The sequence below is a fragment of the Vombatus ursinus genome, unplaced genomic scaffold, assembly GCF_900497805.2.
Source record: "Vombatus ursinus unplaced genomic scaffold, bare-nosed wombat genome assembly UNPS02011014.1, whole genome shotgun sequence".
Lineage (NCBI taxonomy): Eukaryota > Metazoa > Chordata > Mammalia > Diprotodontia > Vombatidae > Vombatus > Vombatus ursinus.
Window position 1 is genome coordinate 2671834 of NW_020950792.1, and position 19784 is coordinate 2691617.

Here is a 19784-nt window from a genome sequence, read left to right on the forward strand (position 1 = left end):
CAACCCTGGGTTTGCTGCAAACTGAGATGATGAAGTTGCTAGGTATTAGGGAAACAAAAAGATGGAATAATTTATTCTAGTTCAGATCCTATTAATTCTGAGTTTAGGTAAACTTAGAGTAAAAGTGTATCAATTTCATAGTGAAAAAAAGTTTTCCTTCATGTAAACAATGATTCCTGAAATGACTGTAATAAATTAACAAAAAAAAAAAAAACACACCAAAACCTACAACAAATAGATACAATGGATATAAATGAGAGAATAGAAAAAAAAAATCCTTTCTTCTTGAAAGCTAAGTGCCATGTACATTGCAGACTCATATAACTCAGGACGGACAACTGGGAATTAAGTATTTTCCCTGCACAAAAGCAACTCCAAATTGACAATTACTATTGTTTTACATCTTCAAAGAAAGAAATTCATTTTGCAAAGCTGATTAATCATATTCTGTTTGAATACAACAGAACTTGACTATTATTATCAGTAATATGGAGCAAAAGAAAAACCCTGTGACCAATTTGTACAACATGTGAAACTAGAATACATCTCAGATTTTCCAGCCTCAACCTGCAGTTCTCATTTATGAAACAAATTACCAAGAACTACTCAAGAGATGATTTAATAAGCATACTGCACTTTGTCATGGTGCCATGTTGCCTTAGTCATAATCAAATATACTCAGCCCTTACATGAAACAAGTCTAAAACTGAGGCAAACACCAAAAAAATACAAAGCTACGGACATTTTAAAATTGAGCTCCATTATTAACTTTTAATTTTAAAAAAAGATTGCCAAATCAAGGTTTCATTTCTTCTTTGAAAATCTTTTACCTTTAGTAACAAATAAAATTTTCACTCACAATGACATAGCAAGTAGTGAAAAAGAAAGTTTTGAATAATCTGATGAATGTGAAAAGAAAAATTTCTTATCAATGACTATTAATGGTAATGCTAATTTCATGCACAAGAGATTGTCAACCTTTAAATCACTATTTCAATAAACAGGCACTTCTATAAAGTATATTTTTTTCAGTTGGCATTCTCAATACAGGGGCATCACAAAGTATGGCTTTATTACAATGGATTCAAGATGGCAACTACTTAGAACCCAGTGCCAACCAGGATTATAACAAATCCAGTGAGTATTTTGTTTTTCAATTATTCATAGAAAATTTAATCCTGATTAAGTATCCTTGGGCAGGAATTCATGAGTAGTTGATGACTGCAACCAACATTTATATGAAATGCTTCTGTTAATTTAATCTGTGTATATGGCTTAATTATGATTGAGGATTCAATATAAGAGAAATGAATTATATCAGGATTAAAATTTTAGTACCATATCACACATTCCATTTTTCATTTTTCTTTTCAAAACTGCAAGCCTGCTATTTTTCCATCATAATACTGTGACCTTTTAAAAGCTTTCTTCTGGGCTTTCTGTCCACACTATCCATATATTTTTAAGTTTTATTTTTCACATAACAGTTTATCAAAAGCACCTTGCTACTCAAGTTGAAACCTGAAGCAGAGTCAATAGTGGTAGAAAATACATATGAGGTTTTCTCCCACCCACAAATAAACAAAAGCTTACTAAATTTAGATGTGAACACTTTACATTCATTTCCTGAAGTGATTTCATTTTTCAAGCCTTTTATATTCTTAAACATGAACTGCATTTTCCTTCAAGCTTAAAAGAGAAGCAATCTTAGTCAGTGTATTACATTGATTTCATAACTGGGTTATTTGAGACATGTTTGAGCAGGTAATCACTTAACTGATTACTTTTTATAAGGCTGTCAAACCTGAGTCAGCTATATTGATACAAGATGAGGAAGTATATGTATTGAAAATACCTAACCAAAATATTACACAGTTCCTTTTCTCCTTTGTTTCCACATGGAAAAAACTGATCACCACAGAAGAATAACCTTTCTTTAAAAGTTCATACTTTATATATATTTCATATTGGCTTTCTTCAGTTTTGGTACTGTTCAGATGCTCTGCTTTTTCTGTTAGATTTTTCCCAAAGAATATATGAACAAAAATATGAAACATCACTGTATTTGGATCCTTATTGCACTTTGTTAAATGAATGCACTCTCCCTTTAATCAAGTATTAAAAATGAGGTCGACTTTTGTGTCCAGATGATATTGTCAATGGTAGCGTTACTGAAGAAAGTGAAGAAACTTCCCAGTATAGACTATGAGACAGAAAAAGTCTGTAGAGGATAACCATGGAAACAGATTGGCAGATGATAACACCTATTGTAATAGCCTGAAAGAGAGAAAGTGAATTCTTTTAATATGTAAAAGTCATCATTCTACATGAAGAAACACAGAGATTATATTCAATTTATTATATGCCCTCATATTTATTATTTTAAAATATTACTTCTTTCCTGAACTTCAGCAGACTATTTTAATATAGAAAAATACAAAAGGAAAATACCATTAAATGTTCAGAACTGTAATTGTCCGCATGTAAAAATCCTCCAGCAGTGAGTTTGTAGATGGCAAAGTGAGACACAAAAGAATAATTTTATAGACCAACTTCCCTCCCAAGGAAGCCAAGTTGTACAGAGGGAAGAAGTTTCTACAAGTAATGAGAAAAATTGGGTTCCAGGCTAATACAGCAATAGGAATAAAACATCCCCTCCCCCCACAACCTTGAAAGTGCTCTAAAAGCCCTTTCAAATTCTCAAGTCACTTCTCTATTTTTGTAGACTACCTTTCTACCTATTTTACCCTTTGTAAAATACCTCAGGCTCAGAAAACATTTGTGCATTCAAGCACACACTGCATTGCTTGTAAAGAGCTGCTGGCAGCACTCCACTTTGGAATGATGGAGTTATTCACCTAAGAAGGTAGGTATCGACACAAATCAAAATATGGCATACTTGAGCGTGGCAGCCTCCTCACTCCAGTTCCCAGCATGTTAAAGCAACAAGATAGATTCCTGTAAATCCACTTTGATTTCTACTGTTGTTTACCAAATGAATAAAGCATATCATGAATTTTAAAAAATTAATCTCCGGTCAAAGACAACATTGTGCTGTGGTTTTTCTAATTAATTTGATTTTGTAAAACATTATTGTGGAATTGGCTAACCAGGAAAAAAAAATCCTACCAAAAGCAGTGTGAAGCAATGACTACATTTTCACCAGAGGCATATTTAAAGAAAACCTCTTAATGGGCTAAGATCTAGTGTTAAACTGCAAACACTGACTCCACTTCTTGTCTAGGGTGGTCTCCTTAAAAGCAGATTTCTGCCTAATTTTTGGTTTTGTGGTAAAGAAAAAGAAAAATATGTAATGTACTTTTCTTCTAGGGAACTTTATTCTAAAACTCTAATTTGCACAAAGGCTTTAAGCAAAAAGACCCATTGCTTCAGTACAAGTTGTGTTTTACAGAGACCCTCCTCCCCTTCCTTCCAAATAGACTTAACTTCTGAATCTCTGAGACAGTTTTAGCCTTCTCATAATTACTTAATCAAACATACACATAATTATACTCTCATAATTACTTAACCAACACATATGTATATATGTATGTATATAAATAATAGTTTTAATTTTATACTACCCACCTTCTCTCTTTGGTAGTCACTAAAAATAACAGAAATGGTTGCCAGACCTGGATGGCATAAAAACCATAAGATACAGCCCTAAAACAGAAGGATAAAATGTTAGATGAGTAAGGTTGTGCTTAGACTCTGAAATGAAACTACAAGAAGTATAGTAAGAGAGTACAAAGCTGATTAAAATCAGTTCCACTTGTCTTCAAAGTGGAACTGTATGACTAGGTCTTGGAAGTACTGATTTTGCTACTGTCATGTTAATAAGTTTTTTGTCTCACCAGGTTGATTATATTTTTAAAGCACTTAGAAACTCATGTCATATATACATGAGTATTCTCAAATAGGGTTTCTTAAAGGCACCCAAAACAAAAAAAATATTCTTTAATCTCTAAAGAATTTTCAGGATGAAACAAAGTGGCATTTCCTTCCCTGATATGTAGATTAGAAGTGCTCAAACAAGGATAAGGATTGATATAACTGACATTAGGTATGGCTCCTGGTAAAGTCTAGAACAGGGATGGGGAACCTTCTAGGTTCTTGGGTGTGGCTTTTTGACTGAGTCTAAGTTTTACAGAACAAATCTTTTTATTAAGGGGATTTGTTCTGTGAAGTTTGGATTCAGTCAAAGGGCTGCACTTGAGAACCCAAAGGGCCACATGTGGCCTCAAGATCACAGGTTCAAAGTAATTTCCCCATCCCTAGATCTAGAAGGAAGACATGGCCTGGGGTAAGTCTGAACTGCTGGACTGCCTACCCTCTACCCCACCTCCTGCACCCTTTGCTGAATCTTGTGAAAACTTTCCCTTCTTAATTCAAATTAAATCAAATTGGCTTCAAGATCACAATCACAACAGGAACAGAAGTAAAAAGGCAGAAGAGAAATGGAAGAATAATTCTCACTATTCTCTTCTTTGCCTTTGAACAATAACGCAGAAAGACCTTTGTCAGATACAGGATCATGGGATTTAGAGTTAGAAAGGACTTGAGAAGTAAACTCATATGGTGTCCTCATTTCACAAATGAAGAAACTAACCTAGAATAGTTAAGTGACTTGCCCAAGGTAGTAAGAGGCTAAGCTAGGCCTCAAATCCGGGTCCTCTGATTCCAAATTCAATGCTTTTTCCCATTATGCCATGATATCTCCTCCACCTGTCCCCACTGCTCTCTGGATTTTTAACTATTTAAAGGTGAGGTGGACTAAGCACAATGTAGAATGTATCTCAAACACTTGGCTGTGTCTGTTTTCGTGCAAAAAATGGCCCATCACCCAACTTTTACCTCTGATGATGCCTGTATTATGAAAGACCGTACTCTTCAGCTGCAGCATCTGTCATATATCATATGTCTCTTAAGGAAGGACTGGGGACTGGACTTGTGATTTTACTGATGTAGAGAACACTCTGGTGAGAAAACTCCCTCTAACCAGTACAAATCAGTACATCCTCTGTACTGATAGTCTTAGAGTTACCTAGAGCAGTGGTGTCAAATAAAAAGCCCACAGGTTGCATGCATCCCACAACACTCTTCAGTCTGGCCCAAACTAGACTAAAATGTAATTTGGAAATATTTAACAGAATAAATAAAATTACAATAAAACACAGATAACATCACATTTTAAAACTAAGTCAATAGGAGACCCAAAGACATTCTTATGTATGATTTAGTTGTTCCTGTTTCTCTCTGAGTTGGACATCACTGGCCTAGAGCACTGAGGGGTTCAGTGACTAGACCAGGGTCACACAGCCAGTATACGTCAGAGGTAAAACTTAAACTTAGTTCTTCCTGGCTCTATTCATGACATGATGCATCCTGAGCTAGTCAGAGACCGCTTGAAGAATCTAAACTACTTTATTACTTATTCTTACTAACTCTTTATTCCTTACAACAGTCCTGTACAACAGCAGAGAATAAATAATCTCTCCATTTACAAATTTCAAAAAATCTATGGGTCAGAGATACTGAATGATGATTACAGAATGAACTAATAGTGATGCTAGCCTGGGTCTCCTGTCTCCCAGATGGATGTTTTACACATATGTACCATTTACCTTTATGAAAAAAGTCTAAAGAAAACATAATAAAAAAAAGTTATTTCCTACACAGAACACTCACTTTGGCAAATGTGATGTAGAATTCCCTTTTAAGTGTGCTTCTTTCCACTGTGATGATCTGGTAGAGACTACAGCCTATAGATAATGCGAGGCAAACTCTTAAAACAATTAGAAGTATCCCTGCTAAGTTATGCTGTGCATGGTAGCTGTGGTGGTTGGTATCTTCAAATTGTTCCCAAAGCAGCAAAATACTCTGTAAAAAAAAGCAATTTTAGATTTTAGAAAATATAACTATGTACTATGTCTATTTAAAGAATTTCCCCAAAACGCTTCTCTAAAAACTACTGAAGATGTTACATAGTCAAGCAAACCACAAAGATTGTCACTTGATAAAGTATGGGCATAGTTCTTTATTCAATGATACATTGCCATTCTTTAAATATAACAATAAAAAAAGACAGTTTTTCCAAATCTAAAGTATCAATACAACATTAAAAGAAAGAGATCTTCATGTTTCCTCTAAAATTCATTCACTGTTCCAGTCTTCCCTATCAGGATCATGTTGGTTCTCCAAGTCTACAACCCTGGGGACAATCTTCAATACCTCACTATTCTTTTATAATCTGGAAATCTGTTCATTTGTTTATTAAAGGTCTGTCTCTCCTATCATGTCTTAAGGCCTTTAGGTGCAGATCTGTATATTTGTTATATACTGTAAACTATTTCTATGAACCCTCTGAATTTTCAGTACTTTTTAGATTTAATTTTTGCTATGTTTGCTTATCAGAATCATTAATTTCTACAACCAGTCCATCATTCCTCCCACTGCCAAAGCTCTTCATCAAATGCTGAATACCACACACCTGAATTGCTGTTAACATACTTTACAGAAATCCTAGTCATTAGTCTCCCCTTCAGTCAATCTTAAGTATCACTTTTAAAACCTATCAAACAAACAGACTTGAGAATGTTATCCACCACCTTAGAATGTTTAATGTCTCCTAAGCTATTCCTGGATTTCAGAGGCTTAAATCTGTACAAATCACTGTTTTAGTCATTCAACTCCCTTGCCATTCCCCATGTAGGAGACTTCCTTCTCAGGTCAAAGTCTTTGTGCAGGTCATTCTCCATTACTAGAATAGCCCGCCCTACCCCTAACCCCTCTCAGTCCAACCACACCGAACTCTTCTCATTCTGTAAGCTGTGGTCCAAAACATTCTTATAAGAAAATGCTTCTCATTTACCAGAAAACCACTCTTTAATAGTCTTCACATCACTTTTACTCATTCCAGCTCACTCTCACTTTATAAACATAAATTGATATATAATCAATGTATATATTTATGCTGATAGAGTGACTACCATCCTTTTCACTTTATTAAATTGGAGGTCATTGACATGCAATCTATACTCTATAAGCTCTCATATAATCTAGTACAGTGACATATACCTTATGAATACTCAATACATAATTTGTCTGTGGTGATGTGTTAAATAGAGCAAAGAGTTTGGGATCAAATCCCTTTACATTCAATCTTTTCTTCTTTTTAAAAGGTAATAGGAATTGCATGAAGGAAAGACCATAAAGTAAGAAATGGAAACTTGATCTATTAGTAAATCTATCTCATTTACTAATTATTTTCCAGGATCAAAATAACTACAATTGTTAGAATTTTGTCCATTTGCACTTATTTTTAAGCTTATTTTTTGCCAGTAACATTTATTTCCGGGTATAATAGAATTTTTCCTGTCTAAGTAGTGAGTATATATACTTACCTGTGATAAGCCTCGGAGCTTCTCTTCCTCAGATCATTAGTTTTTTATTCTAAGCTATTCCTTACAGAATTATGACATAATATTTATGTTTACCTGAAAATAATACTTACCATTAATCAGTCATAAATCATATACATTAGTAAATTTCCTTTCTTTACTCTGATTTTTATATATCTTTTTACATCTTATACGTAGAACTTGGTATCTTGAAATAAAGTAGATACCATCACACTACATTTAGTTTAAGAAAAAGAGGTTAAGAGAAATCAGTAACAAAGATTTTCTTTAAGACAAAATGATCTCTAGTTCACTTAAATTCTGCCTCTTCACCATTCTAGGTTTTCATTTCCAGTTAAATTTAAACTCCATTTTTCAGTCAGTGATCTGAATTCTGATATACTTACCAACAAAATTGGACCTGGTGACTTTATAATTAATCATCTTTAACACTGCGTTATTCTGAAATAGCACAAATTCCTCCATAGGAGATTTTGATTCGGCTAAGTTGACGTTAAATGGTATTAATTAAAAATGGCATAAAGTTAAATGATATTCAGATTGCATGCTGTCTTGGGGAGAGACGAGGGAAGGGAGGAAATTTAAAACTTAAAAACTTATGGAAGTGAATGTTGAAAACTAAAAATAAATTAATTTTTAAAAGTTAAATGATATTAGTACTATCAGGCTGAAGTTGGAAAAAATAAAAATTTCTGTATTAGGTGCTAGTACTCAATTCTATAAATGTAACAAGAAGAGCTTGTGACTGTCTATTCGTAATTTCAAAATCAGGATACATTCAAAATTTACAATACTTCTCAAATTTAATTCTACCCTCTAAACAAAGCAAAGCAGAAAAATCAGACTAAATAGCACAGACCTGTATTATGACAATGACTACAGCTATGCCAGTAGATGCTGGAGTAGAATCCCACTGGAGAGGTCTGCTTTGATACTTCTTCATTCTGCCTATTGTCCAACCCATGCATAAGCTCAGTAATAAGTACAGCATCTGGATCTGGGAGGCTATGTCACAAACTGATGAAAGATTAAAACAAAAACTGACAGTCATTCTTCTTCATACAAAGTATTCCTTCCTTCTAAGAGACTGGCAAACAAAAGAGATAAAAGAATAGCAAACCAGTCTGTGAATTAAAGTGACACTCTGGAATTATACCTTTCACTTAGTACTCAATTCAACATGTAGATGGTTTAGATAAATATGAAAATGGAGCCAGTGTTGCTTATTTATTTAGCCCACTAACTTAACTTTTATTCATGAATCACCACCACTACCTAATAGCCTATTGTTACCTTATTTTTAAAATCCGACTCAACCCAGAAAAATCTGAGCCCAAGAACTGATTCCTAGTACAATGCGTGCACATAGTAGGCATTAAGTAAATGGTTACCAAATTTAATTCAAATAAGTTGGAAAGGGTATTAGATATCATCTAGTATAAGCCTGTACTTCATAAATATGGAAACTGGGGTTCAGACTTGATAAAGGTACCACAGTTTATCGATGGCAGAACCTGGGTTTTAATTCCCCATTAGTACACTTTACAAGACCATGCCAAGTTACTATGAATTTCATTTTAAATCCAAGTATTTGTAGCACAACTTTTATACAAAGAAAAGTATGAATCTATTCAATCTGAAATTTGATCACTACAGAAGTAATGCTTCTAATAAATCTATAAGATCACTTAGGTTTTTATCTTTATTCTTTGAATAAATGTTAATGTTTTGTTTAAAGTAAGTACTTATATAATACCTCTAGAAAAACCCACCTTAAATCTAATTTTGAATAACTATGTGGTATAGCAGAAAGAACAGTGGACTTGGGAACAAAAGATTTGGGCTCTAGCCCGAGCTCTGCTGCTTACTGGCTATCTGACCCTGAGTGGATCACTTCCTCTCTCTGAGACTACTGCCTCATCTGCAAAATGGGGGTAATAATACTTGCATTACCTAATCTCATAGGCTGTTGTGAAAACACTTTGTAAAGTGTAAAACAGCTTACACAAATGTAGCTACAATTAGTAAGCTTTTATGCTTGTGCCTTAATCCAGTTCTCTTAACACATAATTTGTTATTTATTTCATTGAAATTGTTGCAATGTTGTGATTCTTAATCAGAGCAGGCCACAATATTTTATGTTTCTTTAACTTAACTATAGTGTTTAGAGTCAATATTTTCTAACACGAAGTATTAATATGAAATAATATGGTAACAGACACATGACTATTGCATGATTTGCTATCTGGGGATTAACAGTGTAGAGTCACAGTTTCAAGTTCTGAAGAAAAATGAATGCCCATTGCACTAGTGTGATGCGCCATCAGGTGGCCATCATTTAAAATTGCAAGTTGACATCAACGGAAGCAACATTAATGCAAATAGAGCATTAATGGATGAAGTAACAAAACAGTAATAAAATCAAGTAAACCAAAAGGACTGAAAACATTTTAAGTTTACGTGGTTGTTGCTTCACAAATTATTTCTCTGCAGGCCAAAAAATACAGAATCACTTTTATGTCCCAACGAATTTTGATTTGGTCCATGGTAAAATTTATCCCAATTTAACAAAATATATCTTTCTTTAGAATCTTCTCTACATTTTTAAAGCTACCTAGGACAGCCACTATTCTCATCTGAAGCTATTTTTAAAAGTGATATAAGGTTAACTATAGAATAAAATTTACTTATGTTCAAAGAACATAAGCCAAATATAACTAATAATGACATGATCTATTGGATCAAATAATTTGAGTTTGCTGTCAACTCAGAGAGTCATAATTATAATGGGTTATTTTGTCTTTATGCTTGTATTTTCATTTTAGGATAGGATATGCCAAACTTAGTCTTTTTAAATGACTGATATTTCCAAATGATATGAAGACATTTTAGATTTCGATATAATATTTATACAGGATCTCTTAATCGCAAAAGTTAAAATGTAACTTTTGGTAAATATTGTACATCTGTCTATTTGGTCACTATATCATTATTTGGTTTTATTTATCCTATATGAACAAGGTAGCTAAATGGCACAGTGGATAGAGTGCTAGGCCTAGAGGTTGGAAGACCTGAGTTCAATTCTGGCCTTAGATAATTACTAGCTGGGTGACATTTAGTAGAGTCATGTAATCTGTTAGTCTCAGTTTCCTCAATTTAAAATGGAACTAATAATAGTATCTACCTCCCAGGGTTGCTGTGAGGATCAAATAAGATAATAATTGTAAAACACTTAGCACATTACCTTGCATATAAGTAGAAGCTACATAAATGCCAGCTATTTTTATCATCATAATCATCATATTTGTTATCATTATTAAACTGCAAAAAAAATCAAAGACAAATATTTACAACTTGTCTGATTTTCTAAATTATTTCTTTATGTATTTGAAAATTATGTTTGAAACAAAATAACATACAATGTTTTGGATGTAATTTTCCCACTGAACACAGAGTAGTTTAGTTCATCTTAAAGGGGAGTGAATTACCCACTAATTATAGGTACAACAAACTGTATGAATGAGAGTCCAGGAATATATGAATACTAAGAAATTTCATTTTGTCCAAGAACTTTAAATACTTCACTGACTCAACCCTAACATACATAATAATATTACCACTTAAGTTTTGCTTACTTTCCTTGATCAGCCTTTGGCAGAGGTACAAAGTGTGTGGCAGCCACATGGTATAATGGAAAGGACACTTGTCCTGTTGTTAAGAGACTAGTTCAAATCCCATATTTCTTATTAGCCCGCTGTGTGACCTTGGGCAAATTACTTAAATTCTCTCCGTGTAAGTTTCCTCACCTACATAATGGCAGGCTTGGACTGGATGACTTCTAATTGAGAATCTTATGATTCTGCAAAAGACAAAAGTTCATAACATGAAAGAGGTGGAACCAAGGGCCCTGAACATTCCACTATTAGATGAGCCCACTAATAAATCAAAGTTGATAGAGATGGACTGCAAGAGTTCATTCATAAAAAAAAAATTCATTCATGTCTTGCTTGTGAACACAAGTAAAATTCAGGTTCACTATTTTTTAAAACCTCAGACAACAGGATTAGCAGAGTGGATTCCTGGACCAGTATAAGTAATTGGCCAGATGACAACCCATTTGATAGTGAAATGTTAGGGAGACAGAAACATAAGGAATGCTACTCCCTTAAGGGTATATTCATATTTAGAACCTGAGTTTTAAGGTAGGGTCTACAAGGTTTGTCATCATATTTTTTATTCTCAATTGTGAAAAGGTATGTACTCAAGCCCAGCTGAACTTTTCTGATTTAATTCTGTACTCCAAAAATAAAAAGCAGGAAAAATAAGATTAAATTTAGTTGTATATCATGACAATTACTGCACCTATGTCAATCATTGTCACATAGACTGATTACTCTCTGAAATTTTTCCATTGTTCCAGACTTGGCAAAAATTCATGTGATCACTAAAGAAACTGATTCTCATTTTAGAAAAATGACTTACTGAATTATAGGTACAGGCATTGGTTTTTTTTTTGTTGTTGTTGTTTTTATTAGGCAATTGGGGTTAAGTGACTTGCCCAGGGTCACACAGCTAGTAAGTGTCAAATGTTTGGTCTGAGGCTGGATTTGAACTCAGGTCCTCCTGACTTCAGGGCCAGTGCTCTATCCACTGCACCACCTAGCTGCCCCTTACAGGCATTGTTACTGAAGAAAACAGAGCTAACTGGTCCATATAGAGACTGAATCTGTGACTTTAGCTGACTTAGTGCCAAAGTTTAATCAAATGAATTTACTGACCTTAGATAAATAAAACATAACCACAACCAAAAGTAATTACAAAAACTAATGGCTGTGCTTAAAAATATATGTATTTTTAAAAGATACTTACATTCTGCCAAACTTCCCATAAAAGGGACCCCAATTCCATCTTTGGAGTAACTAAGAAATGGAAAAGAGTAGCATTAGTGTAAACTACAAAGCTCTAAAACAAAATTCATAATCAAAATAACCATAATTTGGAAAGATTCATTAGAATTAATTAACTTTAATGAGTGAGTCTCAATGGTAGCAAGGTACCTGGAGAAATGCAGGTAATTAGTTAAAGCTGAACCAGCTTGCAAGAACAATGCCGTTGTTAAGACCTTTAAAACCATGTGCATAGGCCCTCCTTTCTTAATAGCCTGCCACAGCGATTGAGCATAAATGCAGGCAGCCACAAAGTATACCAGGACTAGGAGGAAAAAGAACTCATGTAACCCTGGAAGAGAAAAAAAAAAAGATGGTTTGCATCAATTGAAAAATAAAAGGTGTATTTCTAAGTTTACAAAAATCCCTCTGACAAAAAGTTTCTAGAAAAATTTTTAAATCTGAATCACATTTGGTATTTTGAAGTAAACTGGACTCACATATAACTGTTTGCTTTTGGTCATGAATTGAAAAAGTTCTTAAAAACCTAGTCTTCTAATTTTAGGACAAAATTTCAACCATAAAAAAGCAAGTCACGCTATAATCTTCTGTCCCTTAGTTTAAACAGTATAAACATCCTCCCTTGGTTACAATTAAGCTATAAAGAACCAAGGTAAATGTACTGGCTCTAATAGTCTCACTAACAGAACCCATGTTTTGACTTTATTCCAAAAAAAAAGTAAATGAAAACAATGCTTTTAATTTGGCATTCATTTGTATAATACATAGATTTGCCTTTCTCCAAAAATGCTGTTCTTTTCATATTAAAGTAAAAGCTAAGAATTTGTTTTTGTTACAAACACACTTTGCTATAGTCACCAATGGTTTGGTACATTTTAAAAAGGCCCAATAACTAATTATCTCGGCAAATTAACCAAGAAATATGTTTGTTATGGAAAATTTTTTAAATGATAGTTTTGGCGGTGAGGCTGGCTAATTGTATCTTAAATCCATGGAGCCAATACCCTAACTAAAATTTCTGGTTAACAGTCTGAATCCCATGAATGTGTGGTGAGAATGGCTCTAGCCAACTCTTGTTTCTATTATAATCCCGGACTCCCTGGGTAAACAGACTGTATTAAATAGCAGCTAAGAAAGGATATGGATTATAAGGGGAGAGTAAGGAGGATGATCCTTTCATATATATATGCAAACTCTCAATGTATCAAATTAAGAAAAACCAAGGATTAAGCAATTTTCATAAAAATATCTTAGTTGTTGGTTATATAATCACGTATATTTTATGAATTAAAAAATACAGAATAATAAATAATGAATGGTTGTTATAGCAATCTCATTTTAAATTAAATAAATGGTGTGCTCAATTACATTTCTATCTTTATTTCACAGTAGCAGAAAAATAATTGAGAAGTTTTAGATTTAAGATTGAAAAATTTGTGACCAAATTAAAAGTTTAATACTTTTTAGAGATATCACATAAATAATCACTTCTATCATAAACATTCTTATTAAAGAAAACGGAAAAAAATAATAGTTTTTGAAAGAGAAGTAAAAACAACTACATGGAGAGCCAGAAATGGGATGTATTCAATAAATAGTTCAATCATAAGTGTTTGATGAAAGTGAGGAATAATATGAAAACGGAAAAAAGGAAAAGCCAATAAATAGTTTAGCCACTGGGTGTCCCACTTGCTCCACATAAAATGAATTCTGGCACCCATGTTACAAAACTTCAAGGATCTGATTTTATCAATGTGGTTACAAACCTCCATATCTATAACTTTAATTACGCCTGAGCCAACATTTATGAATTCCTGTGGCTAAAGAAATTCATCACCTGGAAGGCATTTTGGTAATGAGTCTCTATGTTTGGCAAGGCTGGACAGCTGACACACAGTCCATTATTGATCCCATGCTCAAAGACTTTGCATGACTTATCACAATTTGCACTCTCTCAGGATCACTTCTAAACCCTGATGAAAACTTTCGTGAAGGATTATTAGAAAATCCAGGTGAAAAGCTATGTTTTTAGATTTAGTTTAAACTTCTGATTTCATCAGTGCAGGGAACTCTTGGCATGGACACCCCCTCCATCAATGCACATGAGCAACCTGTCTGTAACTTCTAGCCTTAAAGAACTGTCTGCAGCACTGAGACATTAAGTGATTTGTCCACAATAACAAAGCCACTATGTGTCAGCGGAAGGATTTAAGCTAGATCTTCCTGACTCTAAGAATCATAGTCTGAGACAACATGCCATACTACATCACTATATTTAGCCTTGAACAAATAAGGAAACTATAGGTGGGAGCATACATTTTCCCCTGTATTACTCAGAGAAGTATATCAGAACTGACACAGTGTCTGAAAGGGGTAGAGTCACCACCTGATCAGTGTTATCTCGTAAGAAAATTAGATAGGAACCACAAATGCTGCACATTTCACTACAGCAAATGCAGAAAACATGGGTACCATAACTAAAATCAATTTTATTTAAATTGTTCAGTTGTTGTCATTAACACTTATTAAATTTTTGCTTTCATTCTCTGGCCTATGATTTTATCTGTATACGGGAACTCCCAGTGTGGAATTTCCCTCTACCTCTCACTTCCCTGACACTAGCTCCAAACCACACTTCCCATGCTGTATAGTTCCTCCATCCCCCTCGCTCACCCCTTATAGGTCCCCTTTATCTTGTGTCACTGTATGCGTCATCTACTACACACACCACTTTTCCGTTATGTATTGTCTACCCCCATCAGAATATAAGTTCCTTGAGTGCAGAACTGTCTTGTTTGCTTGTATTTATATCCTCAGTGTTTAGTTCAGTGCTTGGCACATAGTAAGCACTAAATGAATGTTTTATTTTTCTGTCTATGAGCATGTGTGTGCATGTATGTGTATACACACACATATACATAAATAAATTCAAGACAAATATGTATATTTTTTTTCCCATTCAGGAGAGAAAACACTAGCAGCTGGAGGATGAGGGCTGAGAAAGATTTCATATAGAAAGTGCAGATCAGCAAAAATAGTCCTGCTGTTACTGAGAGGTTAAATGGCTAATTTGAAGACACACAACTAGTCCACGTTGGAGGCTGGACTTGAACCTAGGTTTCCCTGACCCCAAGGCCAACTCCACCATCCACCAGACCAGGGGTGGGGAACCTGCAGCCTTTTGACTGAGCCCAGGTTTTATAGAACAAATCCTTTTATTAAGGGGATTTGTTCTGTGAAGTTTGGATTTAGTCAAAGGGCACACTTGAGGACCTAGTGGGCCACATGCAGCCTTGAGGCCGCAGGTTCCCCACCCTTGCAATATACCATGCTGATCTGATTTCCTTTTACTCTTCAGTATTAGTGATTTAAAACTATCTTTCTTATATCTAGAACCTTTCTATAAAGGAGAAAATGGGCAAGTTTCATAAGTCTACAAATCTATCACAAAAGGAAAAGTCCTCCACTATTTACCAAGTAACACGAAGAAAGGACTTTTGAAAAGGAAACTCATATAACCAAAAAGATGTTTTGGGATTCTTCAGTATGAATGGCACTTCTGGATCCTAAGATAATAATCAGCAGAAGAAATTATTTCACTGAGACAGCAATGCATAAAATGAATTGGACTGAAGGCATTTGTGCAGCCATGGGTAGCATTTTGCTCACAGAATGCAATTTCACTGAAGTTTGCATAAATCATTCTTGCCTTGATTGCCTACAAGATAGTTTAAAAATATACTCCTTGTTTTGAATTCACTGTTCTTTTAAGCAAATAGAGTTTTAATGGGGAAAAAATTTCACTTACTTTTCAACCACCAATTTTAATTTTATTCAGCTGCTTACCTTTCATCAGAAGGAAATAATAATATGTGTTTGTTAATTCTGAAAACTAAGTTTAATTTTAAAAGATGGCACTGAAGAGTAAAACTTAGATAAACTCAAAAGAAAATGTACTTTTAAGGGAACATAAAATAGATGGTGAATATTACCTATATTATGAAATACATAAATCTGAACACAAACCAAATTTGGAAAAATTCTTTGCAATTTTCATACAGATAACTGGCAAATACTATTTTTCCTCTTTTGCCAATGAAGAAATCAAATCAGAGAATACTAAGATGAATTTGGTGAAAGATACTAGTGAAATAATACAGCAGGGCAAGGAGGGGGGAATGGTAACCTTTCACAAGTGACGTACTGAAATTCTGGTGCACAAATGAGGAAGAGTAATGAAGGCAAGGGAAGTGAGTGCACACTTCCTCTCAGGTATAGAACCGTACACCAATACTTTATTCTCACAAATGGTGAGGTGGAGGTGTTAAAGAGGTAACTGCACCACATACTGATGAAAATTAGTCCAATACCACCACATCTGGTTCACATGTGAATTTCTTCCTTGTTCTTCAAAATAAACTATATATTACCTGAACATATAAATATTTAGCATAACTACATTTTTTTTAAAAGGCTGAAGAACCACTTTGACTTTTAAAGCATTTTACTTTGTTCTGTTTACAAATGTGGTGTTCATAATCTATGTCAATCTGAAGCATAAGTGACTTAGATTTTTTTTTACATTGCAGAGTGAGTCTACAAAAAAAATAGCATTAACTCAAGCACAGTGGGTATAAAGAATTATATTTGATTTGAAAATAAATAATGATCACATACAACCTTAATTACAAATATTTGCAACATCATTTTATAACTCAAAATACCTCTGATGAATATATGGTAAGTCACTTCTTCTGAAAATGGGTACAGTTGAGACAATTTTCCTTCTTTAAGGGTGAAGTCTGGAAATGAGTTAAGTAAAATATAGACTAATAGATACTCTTGAAATGAACTAATGGGAAATGATTCACTGGAAACACAATTTTCATACACGATGCCACATGGGAGGAGAATCTCCCCAGGGGCTCAACTTAAAAACCAAAGTGTTCCTAAAATATTTAGGAACTTGTGATATTTTAATCTATGACAAAGAAATAACATAAGACTTGTTGGATATTTCAGTCAAAGAATAACGTAGTCTTTAGGAGGCATTTGATGGCAATGTTTCGTAAAAAGAAACCTTCTGGTAGTTTTAGTAATACATTCTTTTCCTTAGATTGGGTCAAAGATGATTCTAATTATATTCAATTCTAAAACTTATAAAAAGTCACACACACCCACACACACACCCACACACACGAAAAGGCAGATCAAGAGAGGCCATATCAGGGCATTGGTCTGGGCTGGTATGGTAAAGATGTACAAGTAGTACAGGAGGTAGGTTGGTACAGAATAATTAAGGCACAAGCACAAGTATGGTATAATGGCACAATTAAAAATTCTAATTTAAATTTGGCATAAAGTAAAAGGTAGGGGATATATATACACATATATAATATATACATACATATTAAACAATATATATTAGAGAAAAAGTATCCTTACCAGACTCTCCAGCACTAAAATGATCCAATGGATTCCCTGCAGCATCTGGATTTAGTAATATCATTTCAAATGAGATGTCTTCTAATTCAGAATTTTCAAAGTCATCATCACATGTAAACTTGTCAACATAAAACACATACCACATTTGAGGATATGGAATCTGAGACACAGTTAGGTTGTGTTCAGTATGATTCAGAGTCACTTTAAAGAGAAAGAAAAAGAAAGAAGATATACTTGATTATAAATTGAAAACAATTTATTTATTTTATAATATAAGTAAATGATGCAATCCTGCTCTCAACCAGTGATTTCATCCTATTTGAGGTTGTACAACCCCTTTTATTTTGTTCTTATTACCCTGGTAATACCTGGTTCAGTGTAGGAAGGTTATTGTAGGTAATTACTTTAGATAATAGAGCAATCAGAAACTGAATATGAGTCACAATTACACATACTCTTAATGAATGCTTAAAAAACTGTATTGAGAAAGTATAGCTCTTAAATGGAATAGAGTTTTCCTGGAACTTCATAATTATTTTAAATTACACTTAAAAGTTTCCAAGTGAGATAAATTAGTTTTCTGAAAAATATCTAAAGAGGTAAAATGTAATACCACAAAGAGTTTAACTTAGGAATTTATAGTCACTTAAGAATCTGCTAACTTTCATTACCAAAATTTTTATATATGAATTTTCTTGATAAACTACTTTTGAAAAAAATTATTTGAAGCAGATAAAAAAATGAATTATTTCCATTATCTAGTCTTATTTCTTTTCTTTTCTTTTTGCTAGGCAATGGGGTTAAGTGACTTGCCCAGGGTCACACTGCTAGTAAGTGTCAAGTGTCTGAGGCCACATTTGCACTCAGGTCCTCCTGACTCCAGGGTCAGTGCTCTATCCACTGTGTCACCTAGCTGTCCCCTCTCTAGTCTTATTTCAATGGATTTGGGAATTCCTCAAAGTAAGTATTCCCTCCAATTGTGCTGATGACAACTCATTCACACCTTTTAATCTTGTCCAACTCTTATTCATGTCCTCTCATAAATCCTCTACAGGAGTCCCCAAAGTGTCAGAGAAATTCCTCTAGATCTCAGTGTGTGTGTATCAGTGGAGAATGTGGATTGTTTAGCAATTATCTCTTATTCTTGCAGCATGACCTCTTTTTTTAGCTCGAGTCTCCCTCTTGTTTTGGTCTAAATCTCTCTGATGACATCAGTAATTTTTACTGCTCATGCAATTATCAGAAATGTGCTGGACACACTCATTAGACACACTGGCCTTTGAATGATCCACAACTTTAATTGTTTGGAAACTATTGTATTCCATGACTTTCAACCACACAGCATCACCCAAAGTATATTGATGTCAAAAAGAGGGGTCTTTGTTCTATAAAATGAGGGGATCAGACAATATACTAAGGTTCCTTTTCCTGCTCTAAAATTGTCTTCCTTCTCTAAAATATCCAATCTGATATTTGGTCCTTGAAAGTGGCAGGGGGGCAGAGCCAAGATGGCGGAGTAAAAGCAGTGACTTGTCTGAGCTGTCCCCCAAACCTCTCCAGATACCTGTAAAAAATGACTTTAAACAAATTGTAGAGCAGCAGAACCCACAAAAAGACAAAGTGAAACAAAGTTCCATTCCAAGACAACCTGGATGGTAGGAAAGGTCTATTGAGCCAGGCTGGGAAAGGAGCGCAGTTCAGCATAGACTGCTCAGGCAAAGGCCTCAGGAGACTGAATCACGGACAGATGTGGCAATTTCCACACTTCTCAACCTACAAATGCCAAAGATAACTTAGAAGGCCAGTGGGAAAGGTCTGTGGGACTTGGGTGAGAGAGAAGTGCCATCCAGTCCTGGCCGTAGCACAGCCCCGGGGTGGCGGCCAAAGTAGCAGCTGCTGCTTCTGGAGCTCGCAGCCCTCAGGCGGGTGAGTGGGAGGTTCAAACGGCTAAGCTGGGGTGGGGGGTGAGATTGCAGGAATCTCTTTGCTGGTGCTGAGGCAGGATTCT

General features: G+C 34.5%; 1 protein-coding gene across 1 annotated transcript; it reads right to left on the minus strand.

The window, feature by feature from the left end:
* Positions 1 to 754: 754 nt before the first annotated feature.
* GPR180 (G protein-coupled receptor 180) lies at positions 755 to 17978 on the minus strand. Its single transcript, XM_027855685.1, has 7 exons — positions 17777 to 17978; positions 12482 to 12662; positions 12294 to 12343; positions 8284 to 8441; positions 5692 to 5883; positions 3589 to 3666; positions 755 to 2277 (listed from the first exon to the last, which is right to left on the minus strand). Exons 1-7 carry the CDS (start codon positions 17919 to 17921, stop codon positions 2119 to 2121), a joined length of 963 nt encoding a protein of 320 aa, XP_027711486.1. The 5' UTR covers positions 17922 to 17978; the 3' UTR covers positions 755 to 2118.
* Between the last annotated feature and the right edge of the window lie 1806 nt (positions 17979 to 19784).

Bases quoted from the DNA above. Each gene is read 5' to 3' on its own strand.
- GPR180 (XM_027855685.1), bottom strand. From the start codon at position 17,921: ATGTGGTATGTGTTTTATGTTGACAAGTTTACATGTGATGATGACTTT. The intron at 12,663-17,776 runs GTAAGGATACTT...TTTCTCTTCCAG, and splicing joins TTTTAGTGCTGGAGAGTCTG to GGTTACATGAGTTCTTTTTC. The intron at 12,344-12,481 runs GTACCTTGCTAC...TCCATTTCTTAG, and splicing joins AATTACCTGCATTTCTCCAG to TTACTCCAAAGATGGAATTG.